This window comes from Mastigoproctus giganteus, chromosome 2 (genome assembly GCF_048544385.1).
Source record: "Mastigoproctus giganteus isolate SK-2022 chromosome 2, ASM4854438v1, whole genome shotgun sequence".
NCBI classification, from domain to species: domain Eukaryota; kingdom Metazoa; phylum Arthropoda; class Arachnida; order Uropygi; family Thelyphonidae; genus Mastigoproctus; species Mastigoproctus giganteus.
The window spans coordinates 125295525-125313819 of record NC_143576.1 but is presented as its reverse complement, the minus strand read 5'-3'; the positions used below and the strand labels follow the sequence as shown (position 1 = coordinate 125313819).

The 18295-nt window shown below is 37.6% G+C and overlaps 1 protein-coding gene across 3 annotated transcripts in view; it reads left to right on the top strand.

Moving 5' to 3' along the window:
- The window catches only part of Rgl (Ral guanine nucleotide dissociation stimulator-like), a 292275-nt gene that overhangs the window by 108259 nt on the left and 165721 nt on the right, over window positions 1-18295 (top strand). For all 3 annotated transcript variants that reach the window (XM_090389533.1, XM_090389534.1, XM_090389532.1), the window contains one exon: window positions 537-755. In XM_090389533.1, coding sequence (XP_090245659.1) covers window positions 537-755 — 219 coding nt within the window. The remainder of the gene's footprint in view (window positions 1-536; window positions 756-18295) is intronic.

The window sequence follows — 18295 nt, the reverse complement described above, 5'->3', positions numbered from 1 at the left end:
TGACAGTATTCTATTTTAATTATTCTGACCGAATGTCTTCTCGCACTCATGGTTTGATGTGTTGTTTCAGGGTCGGTTGGAGTTTTCGATTCCGTTCATCAGATTGGTCATGTCTCTATGAATGAGAGAATTCATTAATATCTTTTTATCTGTTTGTTTTATTTTATTCGTTTACATTTGGAGAGCATCGACTGGAAGCTTCTACGCAAAAGATTGAGGTAATCTCTTACTCTTTTAAATAAAGTAAACACTACAGTAAGAGTACAGTAAACAAATTATACTTGCTATACTACTTGATTGTGTACATTTGTTTCTTTTTTTAGTAACCGTAACACAACTTGTATATTAGCTAGCCTCATGTGGACTCTAGCATTCCTTGCAATCCCAACACCTTGCTTCCCAGGCTGCTGCATGTCTGAATAGAAATTAATATTTTAATATTTTGTGCTTTGAGTGTAAACTTTCTTTGTAAATGTTCTGGGTAATAAAGATGTTTTTTTATAGCATTTGAATGCAAATGTTAATTTTCTTTTAAGGAGTTGTTTAAAAGGCTTGTTCCTCATCATTGTTTGGGCTCTATTTGGTCACGAAGAGATAGGGCCAAAGGGTGGAGCATATCTCCCATTACTGTAACAGCAACGGTGAATCAATTTAATGCTGTCTCCTTGCGTGTGATTGCAACAATACTTTCTGATCCATCTCTGAGGCCAACTTCACGGGCAAAGATCATTACCAAGTGGATAGACATAGCACAGGTAGATATAAGTTCACATGTAATTTGAAATTTTGCTTCATTCATAACTAATGGTTATTTAAAACAATATTTTTCACCTAATGATAATTTTTTTGCTTAGTTGATTTGTAATGTATCCTAACATTTTCTTATTATTTGCTGTTATATTGTGATATCAAACTTTGCTGCCAAATTTACTCATCTCTTCCCTTCCCAACTTTCAACTGAATTATATTGGATAAGTTGAGGGTTGGGAAGGATTACATTAAGGTGGTATGATAAACATGACAGTGCATTTTTATGATTCCCATTTTATGAGACTGTAGTGTTTCATAAAATAGGTAATGTTGAAAGGAATTTCACTGGTCAAAAGAAAATATGAGGTTTCAATATAAAGGGCTGGGACTATAGTGATTGGGTTTTTCATAGGTTCTCTGATGACAACAACATCAGCATCCTCGGGGATTGAGAGATGTTGGGGGAAGGGCAACAACTGGTTTGTTATTGTTAAAGATAATGTTCAGCAGTTTGATGGATAGACATAATTTATTTGTATCATCTTATACACACAAATTTTGCCACATGGGCCAAACATGGCATTTTCTATCTTTCCTCTCAGCTGTTTTAAAGTGATGTCAAATTAGTCATTGGCTCTCACAAGTGCTGCATGCCCAGCAAAATTACAGTAATTTGCAAGGGTAATTTGTGCTAAGTTACGAAGTTTAATGAATAAGTTGCACTAAAAGAGAGAAATGTCACCTTGTTTTCATGAACTCTAAAAACAAACGTGATTGTCTATTTGATTCAAGTACCAAGATTACTTTGTTAAATCATTCTGGATTGTAAAGTAATGATTTTTTTGTGAATTGTGCTGGATTTTAAGGAATTCCAGATTGTAAAGTGCTAGATGATACAGTTATTTTTATATGCAGTTGAATACAAATGCATTATAAAAATGTTTAAAGGATTTATCATGGAAATTATAAACACATTGGTTCATTCCAGTGAGGAAATATCACAGAAGCACTGATGGAGCAAGATGGGTGTAAGCTGAGTATGAGAAACCATTGACAAAGAAAGCTAAGAATAGCGACAAGAGGTTCTACTCATATGTAAATACAAAACAAAAGAATGTAAATTCAGATAAACCACTTAGTAGTAAATGATGGAAAATCAAGTCAAACTAGTAGCAGATGAGTGAAGATGTGAATTTGGTTGAAGCCTTTAGCAGATCTCACCAAACCAGTTGCTCATCTTTGTACTCTTTCAAGAAGTTCACTGTCTTTTTTTTTTTTTTTTTTTAGCTCCATATTTGGACACTATTCTAAGTGCAGTCCCTGCAGATATCATCCCATATACATGTAACCCTCGTATAACTTTGTAGTCAGGTTCCTATAAAATCTCGTGCAATGTGAAACCGTGTTATACAGGACTAAGAATCAGTACAAAAGGGGGGGGTTATGTTCCAAAACCTAAAAAAAATACAGACAACCCCCCCTCCCATATAACACGGTACTTCTACAATATGGTTTCACTGTTAACACGATTGATTGTGGAAATCCTTGAACAACACGGTACTTATACACTGGTGTGCAAAACTTAAGGACCATTCAGCTTTTTGCCTGTAGCTTCTCATAGGAGTGGCCTGGATATGGGAAAAGCATACCAAAGGAACCTCGTGAGGTACAGACATGATGAAGGAAACAACACTGACACAACAACGGAAACAAAACGGTACAGAGGGATTTTATTCAAAAATGGCAAAATAGCACTGGCTGCCATGATACAGATGCATCACTGCCAAAGATGGAAATAAGGGAAGAGGTAGGTCTCAGTAGGAGATATGGCCACCCCCGAATGTCAGTGCAGGCTTTGCACCACCTGTCCATATTTAGAACAATGTTGTTGATAAGTTCTTGCGGTAACATCTTCCATTCCTCTGTCACCAGCATCTTCAGCTAGTGAACATTTTCTGGTGGGTGTGGACGTGCTGCTAGGCATCTCCCCAGAGCGTCTCATATGTGTTCGATGGGATTTAGATCGAAGGAACGGGCAGGCCAATCCATACGAACAATGTCCTCACTTTTCAAAAGCATATCAACAGCTGCAGTGCGATGGGGTGTGGCGTTATCATCCATAAACATGAACTGAGGGCCAATGGCACCTCGGAACAGATGCACATGGGGAAGAATTAGTACAGTAGTGTGCACCGATATCTGGAGTTGTGCACATCCATCCAAGATAATGCCTCCCCAGACGAGAACACCTAGACCACCATATCGATCTTTTTCAGTGATGTTTGCGGAATGATACCGTGTACCAACCTCTCGCCAGATTAGCTGATGCCCAGAATTGCTGCTGAGACTGATTCTACTCTCATCAGTAAAGAGTACCTTACCCCATTGCGCTGCTGTCCAGTCCTTGTGTTCGATACATCACTGTAAACGGTGTCTCCGATGGGCAGGTGTTAAAGGGACACAGCGCACTGGCTGTCAGGCAAAACGTCCACCTTTATGGAGTCACCTGGCCACAGTAAACCACAATATCCTGCATCCTGTGTAGCTGGTTTGCAATGGATCCCTCTGTCTGGTGTCTGTCCCTCTTGGCCTGTAGGAGTATATTGTGGTCATCATTGGGCGTTGTTTTTCGTGGACGACCACCACTGGTCCTTCAAACAGCTGTACCTGTCATTCTGAAGGCCAACCACGCACGTGAGACGATGCTATAGGCGATTCCAAACTCTGCAGCCACACTCCTTGCACTTGGAGCTTCCCAATTATTCAGCCCTGGGTAAAGTCATCCAGATGTTGTCTACTGGCCATTTTGTTGTCTGTAGCACTGTATGAAACTAATCAAACATCTGTAACAATTGTGCTCACCATTCGGTAATTTGCACATAACTGCTGAACTGCTGCTTTTATCTGTTTATGTGAGCCCTCTCATCACGATTCAAATTTTGCATGTACACCAGCTTTCTACTGAACGGCCACAGTTATGCAAATCGCCTCAGGCTGTTTCATTTGATTTTGTGGTTGTAACCTTTAGAAATAATGTTGGTCCTTAAGTTTTGCACACCAGTGTATAACACATTTTCGCTCTAACAGGGTTTGAGAATTGCGGGAAATCTTGCATAACATGATATTTTTGAGCTTTTGTACTGGGAAAACCCTGCTGTTATGTTAGATGTAATTTTCAATGTTTCCATTCCTTTTTGTGAATTCCCACTGTTAACTCGCTAATCGTTTATCGCCTTTGTGATATTTTTCTAAAGCACATTTCTGCAGGTCACTACCATAAAACAATTTGCGCTTTCCATTTTATTGGGTTTTTTTTTTCTGTTAGTGTAATCTAATTATTAAAGGAGTTGTAAATCTTCTTGCATTTGCTATTGTACCAATAGCTGGAATTCTGTGGGTTTTCACGTTATTATGGTGAAATATGTTTGCCCTTCCATGAAATATTCAATCATGTAAAAAACCATAAATAAATTTTCAGAAACTCGTTACTCAGTATCTCACTTGAACATACATCATGTTTGTTGCAGCTTGTGCGTGTTGTGTTCTTTGTTATTAATTGCTTACATTTTTACTGTTTTAAATTTTACAACCAAAAAAAAAAAAAAATATCGATGAACAGAAATATCAGTTAGTATGTACATATTACAGTACGTATTAATTAAGCCATGTACGTAAGCGTAAATTTATTTTTGTTTTGCTAACTGGAAAATATTCTTCTGATTTTCACGTCATTTAACTTTGTTAATTGGTAAAGTAATAAAGTTAAATTTGTGCTTTATATCTTTAAAGCAGGGGTCCATTGTGTTTTGTTGGGAGATCCCTGGGTTAGGTTCTGTGCTATTGAACTTGTGCTTATTTGAAACCATAAAAAATTAATGGCTTCGAAGGGTGCAGTTCGTGTCTTTTAAAGAGAGCAGAAGGTACACGAAATCTAGATGCTGCAGAAGAGATTGTGCTTAGAAGCGATGAAGAGGAAGAAAATTAAATAATTGTACATTATCTGACATATAAGTATCACAGTTTGTAAGGAAAGACTAAGAATTCAGTTATTGCTATTTAAGTTACTACTATTATAAAAATAAAGTTAAACTATTTAGTTATTACTACTATAAAAATTAAGTTTCTGATAGTTATTAAAAAAATGGTGTATTTTTGTTAGCTTTTGGAACGTAGCCCCCCTTTTCATACCGGTTCTTAGTTCTGTATTACATGGTTTTGCTTTACGCAAGATTTTGTAGGAACCAAACTACTGTGTTATACGAGGGTTACCTGTACACCATTTTTTCATAACTATTGGAAACTTAAATTTTATTCAAAATAGTAATATCGAAATCTGTCAATCCAAATACTGAGTGCTTTTTCCATTTTCTCAATTATTAGTGGTCAGGGATGAACTGTCATATTTGCAGAAATGAAAGATCTTGCAGGAACAGCAGTTCTAATTTTCTGTTCATTTTTCTTTATGGTCTGGATTGTTGCTTCATTTATATTTAAACTTTTTGCATCGTATGATACCTTTCCTTTTTTTTTTTTAAGACATTCCAAAATTTGTGTATTTGATTTTGATTCTAGAGAAATAAAGTTTCTTTTGAAACTTTATTTCAAAAGATGGTGGAAGTCTGTGTCATATCATCTGAACCAGCTGTTCCCAACCAGTGGTTCGCAAAATCCCTGGGGGTTCATGAAAGTGCTCCAGGGGGTTCGCACTAAAAATTCTATAATGGCATCTGATTAGATTTACATAGGTATATTATTGTAAACTACAAAATATAACTAATAATTAAACAATAAAGTAAAATTAAATTAAATAAAAAGTAACAAATTGCCAAAGAAAGAAACCACATCTCCCACAATTCCTTATAATTAATTTACTATCTTACAGTATAATATATTAAATAAATGTTTTCCATACAAAAATTTTTTTTTTTTTTTTTTTTTTTGATTCTCAAGGACCATTGTTATGTACAGGTACTTTTTTTTTTTTTTTTTTTTTTTTTAGAACCTATAGTACTTAGTATCGTGCATGGGTTGAATGTTGACAAGTTGCAAGCAGATACTTGTTGACGTTAGACTTGAACTTCTGTTGATTGTAATTTTCAGAAAATACATAAGAAGGAGGGTTGTTCCAGAAAACGGAAATTTAATGAATAAATTCTTGCTAGTTCATTTCACAAATATATGTGGCTTCAATTCTAATCTCAACGATGTCTATTTCCACTTGCAGTCTGCCAAACCCCATGTACTTTTTCTACATGCCAAACCCCATGTACTTTTTCAAAAAATACATAAGAAGGAGGGTTGTTCCAGAAAACGGAAATTTAATGAATAAATTCTTGCTAGTTCATTTCACAAATATATGTGGCTTCAATTCTAATCTCAACGATGTCTATTTCCACTTGCAGTCTGCCAAACCCCATGTACTTTTTCTGACACAATCTCAGTTATTAGTTGATTCAACTACTGCTCATCTCAGTTGCCCAAATTATTCACTGTATGATTCCTTTCACCTCAAAGTTGGTACTTGCGCATATGTCTGTTCCGATATTCCCTGTCAGAGACTTGGTAATTTGGAATCACCTCTTTTCAATTCTGGCTTAAAATCTCTCTACCTCATTGTGTCAAATTCATCTATTGTCTCTACCATTCTCCCAACTCCACTAATCACTTGGAGCTCTTTGACTTACTCTCTTTGCAACTTGACTTTCTCCAGTCCAATTTTCCTTGGTGATTTTAATGTTCACAACTCCAACTGGCTTCTGTTTTCTAGTCACACTGACCCAGCTGGTCAAGATGCTGAGACTTTTGCAATTACTAATGACCTTCCACAGATTGTTCATTTACCTACAAGAATACCGGACATTCCTAACCATACAGCCAACACTAACCATACAGCCAACAATCGTGATCTTTTTCTCACAAACAACCCTTCTAAAGTACACAGTCAAAGTGAGTCGTTCTTTAGGCCCCTCAGATCACAACTTGGTGATTGTCTCTTCTCTAGTAGAGCCTTTATCTCATGGCTATTCCCAACCTCATATTGTTTGGCATTACAAGAATGCAAAATGGGATGACATGTGAGATTTCTTTTCCTTGATCGGATTACTGTTTCAAAACTTCTGATGTCAACGTTTGCTCAGATCGTGTCAGTGAAATTATTTTTGTAGGAATGGAATCCTTTATTCCACACTCCAATTTAAAATCTTATCCTTTATCTAAACCTTGGTTTTCCAATAAATATGCTAAAGCTGTTCAAGAGAAGAACGTTGCATATCGGAATTGGCTCATTTCTAATTCTTCAGTTTCATTTTCTGCCTACACCAAAGCCTGCAACAATTGTAAAGCAGTTATTAATCAGTCCAAACTAGATTTTGAACAGGCTAAGAGTAGAAAACTTGCCTTCTTGCTCTAATGGTAACCGAGCATTCTGGTCTCTTGCCAAAACTATTGACCACAACTTTTGCCCATCTCTGCTCCCACCTCTGTCAAAAGTAGATGGTTCTGTTGTCACTTCAGCCAAGGATAAAGCTGACCTGCTAGCATCCCATTTTTCTTCCAGCTCATGTATTAATGATCTTGGTAAAACACCTCCCACCATTCCCAACATGCTCCATTCAGTGCCTCCTGTGGTCTTCCATCAAAAGGATTTTGACGAATCTTGATGCTAAGAAAACTCCAGGTCCTGATAGTATTTCTCCACTTGTTCTTAAAACCTGTGCTCCTGAACTTACTCCTGTTCTTTGCCACCTTTTTTCACTTTCTTATTCCAAAGGTGTTTTTCCTTCTGCTTGGAAATTTGCTCATATCCAGCCAGTTCCTAAAAATCATGACAAATCCCTCCCATCCAAATATCGTCCCATTGCAATTACTTCTACTCTTTCTAAAGTAATGGAGAAATCAATTAACCGCCAACTCTTAAACTACGTAGAAACCTTCTGTCTGATCAACGATTGCCAGTATGGATTCTGTCAATGTCGATCCACTGGTGATGTTCTGGCTTATGTTACCCATTTATGGACAAATTCAATGGAAAAGTTTGGTGAAACACAAGTAGTTGCTCTTGACATCTTAAAGGTTTTCAATTATGTTTTGCATAAAGGTCTTCTAAACAAGCTTCCATCTTATGATTTGCCAACTGTTTTATGTAATTGGTTATCCAGTTTTCTCTCTGATCGCTCACTGAGAGTGATGGTAGATGGCTCTCTGTCTTCTAACTTCTCCACTAATGCTGGAGAAGTTAGAAGACTGAAAGAACTGGAACCCCAAGGTTCAGTTCTTTCCCCCACTCTTTTCCTCTTGTTTATTAATGACCTTCTTCCATTGACTGGAAATCCTATCCATAGTTTTGCCGATGATAGCACATTGCATTCCACTTTCCATTTTGAGAAACCTTTCCCTGCTCAATCAGCTTCAACTTCTCGAATATCACCTACCAATTCCTTAAATGCCGATCTCCAGGTAATTCTCCAGTGGGGCAAAGACAACATAGTTGATTTCAATCCTTCTAAAACTCAGTCTTGTCTTTTATCTCGCAAAAAAGGATTCTTCTGCTCCTATGCTTATCTTTGGTGACACTCCGATTTCTAGGCAAGATGATATATCTCTTTTAGGGATTACCTTGACTTCTAATCTCTCTTGGCACAAGCATATTACAATTATTGCTTCCTCTGCATCTAAAAAACTTGGTTTTCTCTTTCGCTCTCGGCGTTACTTTTCTTCCAAACAGCTGTTCACTCTGTACAAATCACAAATCCACCCTACCGTGAAATATTGTTCTCACATCTGGGGCAGTGTCCCCAAAACCTCTCTCAGGCTTCTAGATTCCATTCAGAAGAGGGCAGTTAGGTTAATTAATAACTTCTCTCTAACAGTCTCTCCACTCGCTGTCTCATAGATATACTGTTTCTGCTGCATGCCTTTTCTACAGATACTTCCATTGGCACTGTTCTTCTGAATTGGCTTCTATAATTTCCGCTCTCTCTTTTGAAACAGCCAAACACGTGCCACCACCAGCCAACATCCATTTACTGTCCAACTTCAAACTCGCAGAACCAACTTTTCATCTTCCTCATTTATTCATTCAACTGCCATTTTCTGGAACAACCTTCTTTTCATACGTATTTCCTGAGAATTGCAGTCTACTGAAGTTCAAGTCTAATGTTAACAAATATCTTCTTTCATCTTCTGAACCTCCAACCCAAGCATGGTACTAAGTACTGTAGGTTCTAATATCTCTCGTGTTTGGGGTTGTCATAAAAAAAAAAAAAAAGAGTAAGAAGAAAAGTTGGTTCTGTGAGTTTGAACTTGTACAGTAAAAGGAAGTTGACTGGTTGTGGCACGTGTTCGGATTGCTTTGGAGATCAGCATTTATTACGCTATGTTGCTTCTAGATAATTTAAGTTGGAAATTATAGAAGCCAATTCAAAAGAACAGTGCCCCTGGAAGTATCTATTGAAAGGTCTATGAGACAGTGGGGAGTCTCTGTTAGAGATATGACTGTTGCATGGTTAGCACGGTGGTATCGTCACCATCCTCCCCACACTGAGTTGAAAAGGCCCGGGTTCGAATCCCGTTGATGACGCGAGGAATTTTAATTGGCTTTTTTTACTCCATGGCTTGAGTTAGTTCATCTCAGACACACAATAAATATATGGGTAGATGTAATCATTTACGATTGACCCTAATATCATAATTTGTTTTATTTTTTTGTTAGAGATGAGATGTTAATTAACCTAATTGCACTCTTTTGAACAGAATCTAGAAGATTGAGAGAGGTTTTTGGGTTGGGCACCGCCCCAGATGTGGGAACAATATTCCATGGTAGGCAGGATTTGCGATTTCTACAGAGTCAACAACAGTTTGGAAGAAAAGTAACGCCGAGAAAACCAAGTTTTTTTAAATGCAGAAGAAGCAGTATTTGTAATGTGCTTTATTCCAAGAGAGATTATAAGTCAGGGTAATCCCCAAAATCTTGCCTAATACTCAGAGTGCCATCGAAGATAAACATAGGAGCAGAAGAATCCTTTTTGCAAGATATAAGACAGGACTGAGTTTTAGAAGGATTGAAATTAAGTTACCTTTGCCCCACTAAAGAATTATCTGGAGATCAGCATTTAAGGAAATGGTAGTGGATATTCGAGAAGTTGAAGCTGTTTGAGCAGGGAAAGGTTCCCCAAAGTGGAAGGTGGAATGCAATGTGCTATCGTGAGCAAAACAATGGATAGGATTTTCGGTCAAAGGAAGAAGGTCATTAATATAAAAGAGTAGGAGAAAGAACTGAATCTTGGGGAACAAAAGCATTAGTGGAGAAGTTGCAAGACAGGGATTTATCTCCCCGTGAGCGGTCAGAGATAAAACTGGATACCCAATTACAAAAAACAGCTGGCAAACTATAGTATGGAAGCTTATTTAGAAGACCTTTATGCCAAACACGGATGAAATCCTTTGAGATGTCAAGAGCAACTGCTTGTCTTTCACCCAACTTTTCCATTGAATATGTCCCCAGAATATCACTAGTGGATTGACACTCACGGAACCCATACTGGTGATCGTTGATCAGACAGAATGTTTCTAGGAGTTGGTGGTTAATTGATTTCTCCATTACTTTAGAAAAAGTAGAAGTAACTGGATGGGAGGGATTATTATTATTATTACTAGCCATATAGTGCAAGGAAGCCTGAGGCTTATGCTGCACCAGCTAAAAAAAATTCCAAGTTACTCTGAGTGAGAGTGAGAGAGTGTGTGTGCGTGCATGTGTGTATGTGTCTTGTTATTGTTATTTGGTTCTTTAGGAGCATCAGCAACCAAGGCCACACTGCTCTGGGACATGCGGCGGCCACCCCCGACCCCTCCGCATCCTCCGCATTCGGCGGTGACGGGCTAGAACCCGGGTCCAATCAAGAAGCGGGAAGTGGGAAGGAGCAGCGCGCTACGCACCGCTGCTCCTTCCCACCTGGCTACGGAGGTGCCAACATATGTGTGTCAGAAGTAGAAAGGAATCACCAAGAAAGAGAAGAATGATGATACCCAGCTTATCAATCAAGTTGGCTCTGGAGAGATTGTGCAAGGCTCATGGGGTAGAATTTTTTTCAGAGTGATCTGTTATGTGGGTCGGAAAACTGCAAGTTTGGAGGGAGGAATTCACAGACTAGTAGACTAGGAATTCACAGACTAGTAGACTAGGAAGAATCCACAGGCAGAGAAAGTAATTCTTGTACTGCTTCTATTGGAATGAGCAGCAGCCTGGAGAGCAAGGTGCTGGCAATTTCAAGGACTGGTGGGGGGGGGGGTCATCATGGAACAAGTAAATACATGGGATGTGTTAGAGTAACTAAGAGTAAGAATAGGTGCATGTATACTTTCATGTACACCAAGGCGCTTCCATAGCCAGGTGGGAACAGCAGTGCATAGCACACGCTTCCCGACCAGACCGGGGCTCGAGCCCGTCACCACCAAACACGGAGGATGCGGAAAGGCCAGGGAATGGCCACCGCACATCCCGGAGCAACACGACCCCAGTTGCCAATGCTCCCAAAAACCAAATAACAAACAAACTAACAATGTACACCAATGCTAGAAGTATAGACATAAATTTGATGAATTTGAGGTGCTGGTCAAGACATCAAAGGCAGACATTGTTGGGATATCGGCGACACGGTGCACAACAGATATAAGGAATGCAGAATTGCAATTTAGAGTGTACAATGTGTACAGAAAGAACAAACAGGATAGAAAGTGAGGTGGAGTCATGTTATTAGTTAAGAAACAAAATCTAAGGAAGTGCAACCAGTTGATATGGGTAGATAGGGCAGTGTTGTGTCAGTTTGGTGTGACATAAGCACAGGGAAAGCAAAATTGAGAGTAGGAGTGTGTTATAGGCCAAATGACTCTGATGAGTACAATGAACAACTGTACAGAGAAATGGACTGGGCCAGTAAATCAGATTGTCTTATAATGGGAGATTTTAACTTCTCAGACTGGAACTTGTGAGTTCGTCACTCGCACACTAGCAAGATTTTGTGGATTTATTTGATGATTGTTTTCTGCAGCAGGATGTTCGAGAGGCAACCAGAGAGAGCAATACTCTTGATCTGATTATCAGCAGTGATTATTCATGCATTAAGAATCTGCAGATGAAGGAACCACTGGGTGGCAGTAATCACAGCGTACTGATGTGGGATTTACTCAAAGATGTAACTACCATCAGCAGTTAAGGGAAGGGTTTTTGCTTTCACTCAGTGAACAATGAATGCACACCTCTGAATAGAAAAGTATGCACTGATTTGCTTTATGTGTACAATGCAATGAAAACTTTGTAGTAATTTTGTAATAAGTGAGTTTATTATTCCATGTAGGTAATTTTATTATTCCAGTTTTCATAATTTTAGATGATGCATTCATTCAAAATTATGAATGGTCCATGACATTGGCATTCGTCAAACATTGTCCAGTTTTGATACTAATATGTTACTCATTGCTAGACTTATTTTATATTATATATCTTTTTTTACTATTCTTTGAATTTTGTTATAATTTGACAGAATGATTTGTAATTTTATTCCTCTAGTGTCAGTAATTTTTTTTTATTGAAAATTTGTTGGCGGATCATTTACAGATCAGAAAAAGATATTATAATAGAAATTTTTACCAATCACTCAGAACCTTTCAGCTTCCTTTCTTTTAAATTTGACTTTCTGCAGTATAACTTTCTTAATATAGAGGGTTGCTTTATGCTGGTTCACTTTTTGAATTACTGGAGTATCTTGCCCAAAACATAGATGTAGTAACTTAAATCATTTCTGCATGCAAACCATTGTTCTGAATAAGTTTAACAGAGTTTTCACAAAAACTATTTTTTTCCCCCTGGCTTTTGAATTTTCATATTAAACCATAGTGTGCAATTTTGCCCCTTTGTGAAAATGAGCAAAAATTATATTCGACACCTTGAAGTAGAAAGTAAAAACATTATTTTGTAAAGTTACAAAGTATAATTCTCTTTTAGTAAATTATATTTCGTAATTTTGTTCTTTTCTTTGTAGATTTTAATATATAATTTTAATGTGTATATATCAGATATCCTATATCAGAATTTCATTTACTTGGAGTGTAATATTGTTTTTTTTCAAGTTTGCAATTTTTCTAAACAATTTTATGTATAATTTTAGTATACACATACTTTTGTATTATTCTTTCCTTTTATAATTTTCTTACTGTAAAAGAATTAGCCAAAGATTAAGATGCCAAAGCTTAATAAAGAGACGTCACTCACCTCAATAACCCATTGTGGTTATATGAATCATGAAACAGTAGGGTGAGAAATCATTGGTTAAACTAAAAACGGAGTTTAAAGATTGCAACAAGGAAAGTGTAATTTAAAAAGAGTAATTTAAAAACTTAGCCATATCGTTCTCTAGTTGTCGAATTACAAAGCTGTATAAATAAAATAAAATTATCTGAAATTAATTAAAATTAAAAATTAAAAAAGAAATAAGGCCAATAGTCGAGAACGACGGACTTTCGATAGATTCATCTTCAGTTGGCAATAAAAAGAAGAGCGAAAGGGTTGCTGCAGACCTTAAGTACCTGAAATGTATTGCTGAACACGTGGTAATTTAATTCGCGTGAGATTCCAAATGGTAGACAAGGTAACTGGAAGTTTTGTGTTTAAGATGTCAAGATCAGTGTTGAGTCACCCTGAAAAGAGAAGTAATTGCAATGGGATGATAATTCGATGGAAGGGATTTGTCACCCTTTTTAGGAACTGGCTGGATATGAGCAAATTTCCAAGCAGAAGGAAAAACACCTTTGGAATAAGGAAGTGAAAAAAGCGGCAAAGAACAAAAGGAAGTTCAGGAGCTCAGGTTTTGAGAACAAGTGGAGAAATGCCATCAGGACCTGGAGCCTTTTTAGCATCAAATTCATCAAAATCCTTCTGACATCCTTTTGAAGGAAGACCACAAGAGGCATTGAATGGATTGTACTGGGAATGGTTTGAGGTGATTTACCAAGATCATCAATACATGAGCTGGAAGAAAAATAGGATGCTAGCAGGTCAGCTTTATCTTTGGCTGATGTGGCAATGGAACCATCTGGTTTTGACTGAAGTGGGGAAGATGGGCAAAAATGGCAGGCAATAGTTTTGGCAAGAATCCAGAATGGTCGGCTACTATTGGACAAGAAGGAAGTTTTCTGCTCTTAGCATCGAAATCTAGTTTAGACAGATTAATAAGTGCTTTACAAAGTATAAATAATACTTAATAATAATTTTTATTATTACGCTATGTCGCTTATAAAAACTTAGTACTGGAAATATTTTATAATAAAAATTCAGAAATATTATATAATTTCAGAGAATATAGGCTTAGTGGTTCACTAAAAAAATTTTTACGTTGAAAGGGGGTTTGCGATAAAAAATATGTTAAAAGGGGTTCGCGAGTTAAAAAAGGTTGGGAACTGCTTATCTGAACCATTCTTGCACATTTCTGACATGATGCTCTGTTGCATTGTCATCTATAAAGTGGCCATCTTCTTTAGGATATCAGTGTAACATTGCAGATTGCAGTAGATCTGATACAAAATTCAGAGGTGCCTCTGTAGCCAGGTGGGGAGCAGCAGTGCATAGCACATGCTTCTTGATTAGACCGGGATTCGAGCTCGTGACCACCAAATATGGAGGATGCGGTTAGGTCAGGGAATGACCTAACCGCATACTACTTCCAGATGCTTGGGTTGTCTGAACAAGGAAAGTTAGGTCCACTGCTTCATGAGGTTCTCACCATGATCTCTGCCTGCCATCAGTGCAAAACAAAACGTATCATGATTTGTCTGACCACATGACTTTCTTCCATTCCACACTGTCCAATCACGACATTCTTGGCACCAATGTAAGTGAATTTTTCTGTTTTTCTCTGAAACAGTGACTTCAAAATAGGCATGCAACTGCCAATACCCAATTTCTTCAATTCCCTGTGCAGAATGAGATGAAATATGGCAGTTTTGGGCTTTGTTGAATTCAGATGTTATTTGTTGCACATTGGGTGCCCTGTTTTTTCTATACACTCCTCCTCCTTACAGTATTATGGTTTTGTTCTGAAGTATTGTTTTTCTGACACAATTTAATGCCTTTAAGATGTGGAAGAACTACTTGTTTTCCAGTCATTAAAAACCTTAAAAATTGATGCTTTTGAGAAACCAGTTATGTCTTTTGGTTTCTTGAATCATGGCTTCTTCTAAACATGCATTCACAATAAGACTCTTTTCAAAGTCGTCATTTGTTTTCTCCATTCTGGCTTCAGATTACTGCTGTTGAACAGCCTGTGCAGTCTTTATACTCAACAAGGCAACACATCATCACACCATGTCACAGTTTTCTTTTCATCCATTTGCACTTATTTACATTTCTTCTATTTATGACTGTCTTAATACAAACATTCATACTTTTTTTGGCTGGTGTGTGTATGTAGATTAATAGTAGTCACAGCCAGAGGCAAAAATGATCCATCCACTGCTTTGGCACAAGCAGCAGCCTGGAAAAGATGGTGTTGGGGATTCAAGACCTGCTGGTGGTCCTTGCAGGACAAGAAAATAACATGAGCTGTGTTGAGGTTACTAAGAGTAAAAACAGTTGCAGGTATACTTGTATGTACGCTAGTGCCCAGAGCATAGTAAATAAATTTGATGACATTAAAGTGTTGATCAAATCATCAAATTCAGACATTGTGGGGGATGTCAGTGCATGGTATCACTCAGATATAAGGGATTCAGAATATGAATATGAGAGTACAATGCGTACAGATGGGTTAGAGAGAATGGAGGTGTCAATTATCAGGTATGCTGTTAGTTAAGAAACACAAAATCTAAGGCAGTGTATCCAGTGGATGTGGGTGGCCAGTGCACTGTTGAGTCAATCTAGTGTGACATAAGCACTGAGAAACAAAAATGAGGGTTGGAGTGTGTTATAAGCCTAAAGACTGTGATGAGAATAATAAACTGTCTAGACATATAGTGTGCTAGTAAATCAGAATGTTTAAAAATGGGGGACTTTTAACTTTCCAGATACTGATTGAACCTTGTGGGTTGGTCACTCCCACATAGCAAGAATTTTGTGAATTTATTGGATGATTATTTCCTACATCAGTATGTTAGAAAGACAAGAAGATAAAGCAACACTCTTTCTCTGATTATCAGCAGTGTTCCTTCCTGCATTAAAAATCTGCAGATAAAAGAGCCACTAGATGACTGTTAAAGGGGTGGGAAGGGGATTTTGCTTTCATAAAGACGTTCAGTGACCTGACACAGTTTATAAATTTTGTGCAGTGGGACCAACTGATGAATTTACCAACATCAAATTCTAAATGGGAAACTTTCAGTGATGTTAATGTAGAAGTTATTGGGCTGTTTATTGGTCCAGTTTGTCTGTCATCATTGGTCCAATGATGACAGACAGAAATTGATGTCAAGTGAACTGATTGAGACTTGTGGCGGTGATACAAATGAATACAGTAGATATAACCTAGTCTGCAGTCAAGTCACAAAGGAGATTAGTTAAGGCAGATTATGAGAAGTTTCTGGCAAAGAATGCAAAGAAAAGTAGCAAAGTTGCTTGTGTAAACACTAGAAGGAAGGAAGAAAGAAGCTGAATCACATTGGTCTACTAGATGTGTATTAACTGTTGATGATCCTTTTGAATGGGTATTTTGCATCTACATTCATGTGTAAAGAATTTAAGGAATGGTATGACAGAACCTCCGTAGCCGAGTGGGCAGGAGCGGGAGTGCAGTAGCACACACTCTTTGAGTAGACCGGGGTTCAAACTCCTGACTGCTGAATACGGTCGATCTGCCAACCCACACTGGACCAGCGTGGCAAATTATGGCCCATTTCCCTCAACATGAATTGTTGAGGAGGCTTCCATCCTGCAGTGGGTTGATAATGGCTGCACTTTTACTTTACTTTTTTACTTATGACAGAACTAAGTGAAATTCTGGTGGGGAGCTGAATGAGTTTGTGATAACTAAGAGGAAAGTGGAGGAGAAATTGTTGAAGCTAAACATAAAAAAGGCATCTAGAGTGGATGGGATCTATCCAGTTGTATTAAAGGAGGCAGCAAAAGCGGTATGCAGACCTCTAGCCATGATTATGAGATCATCTCTGGATTCAAGGAAGGGGCAGCACCTCAGTAGCCAGGTGGGCAGGAGCAGCAGTGCGTAGCACACTATTCTTGATTAGACCGGGGTTTGAGCCCATGACCACCAAATACGGAGGATATGGAAAGGTCAGGGAATGACCACCGCATATCCCCGGAGCAATATGGCCTTAGTTGCTAATGCTCCTAAAAACCAAATAACAACAACAAGGGAGGGTCCTATGAACTGGTGATGCAAATGTATATAGCGATCCCCCTTTATCTTCATAAAGGGAGATCAAAGGGAGACATGAGTAATTACAGACATGTTAGCTTTCATTCTGTTCCAGAGAAAATAATGGACTCACTGGTTAAAGAAGTAATGCAGGATCATCTAGACCAGAGGTCCCCAAACTACGGCCCTCGGGCCAGATCTGGTCTACGAAAGAATTTTATCGAGCCCGTGGATATTCAATTAGATTGTAAAAATTAAATTAATGTTATAAAAATAATATTTATTAATATTAATAAATAATAATTAATGATCACAATAAAATTTATGAAAAACATATTTTACAGATTATTTTAACATTCGTTAGTTGATTAATAGTGTTGATGCCTCTGTGTGCAGAAAAAAACTCCAAAGAACTAACCCAAACTTTTCAAAGTCAACAGCAGAAGATTAGAACTTTTACTCATCAGAATTTATCTGCAGTTAGAGCTAGTTTTCGAGCCTCCCAAATTGTTTCTGAAGAAGGAAGGGTCTTTACTGATGGAGAATTGGTAAAACAAATTTGGTTGGCAGTTGCAGAAGTATGTCCTGAGAAAGTAAAGAATTTTGCATCTGTAAGTTTATCTTCAACTGTACTGAGAAGAATTGAAGATTTGTGTTCAAAATCAACTGGTAGAAGAAAAAGTTTGTGAATTCATACATTTTCCAGTAGCAATCGATGAAAGTGAAGATACAAGCCATACATTAAATTACTATTTATATCCCAGGTAAATCAAAATTTTGCAGTAACTGAAGAGCTAGTTGCATTAAAAAGCTTGAAAGACATAACAGGTGAAAATATAATTTTGAGTGTGTCAGAAGCAATTGATGGCCTCAAATTGAATTCCAAATTATCAGCTGTTACGGCAGATGGTGCTAAAAATATGGTCGGTACTAAAATTGGTTTCATGGGTCAGCTTCATGAATATCTTGAGAGTAAAAATATTAAAAAACCAATGCAATTTCATTGTATAATTCACCAGCAGACTTTGTGCAGAAAATATTTGGGCGTAGATTCAGTCATGTCAACTGTTATATATCAACAGTAAATTTTATATGCAAAACTGGTCTGAATAATCGACGATTCAAAAATTTTCTTGAAACAATTGAGGCTCTGCTGAATATGGTGATTTGTTGTACCACACTGAAGTGCA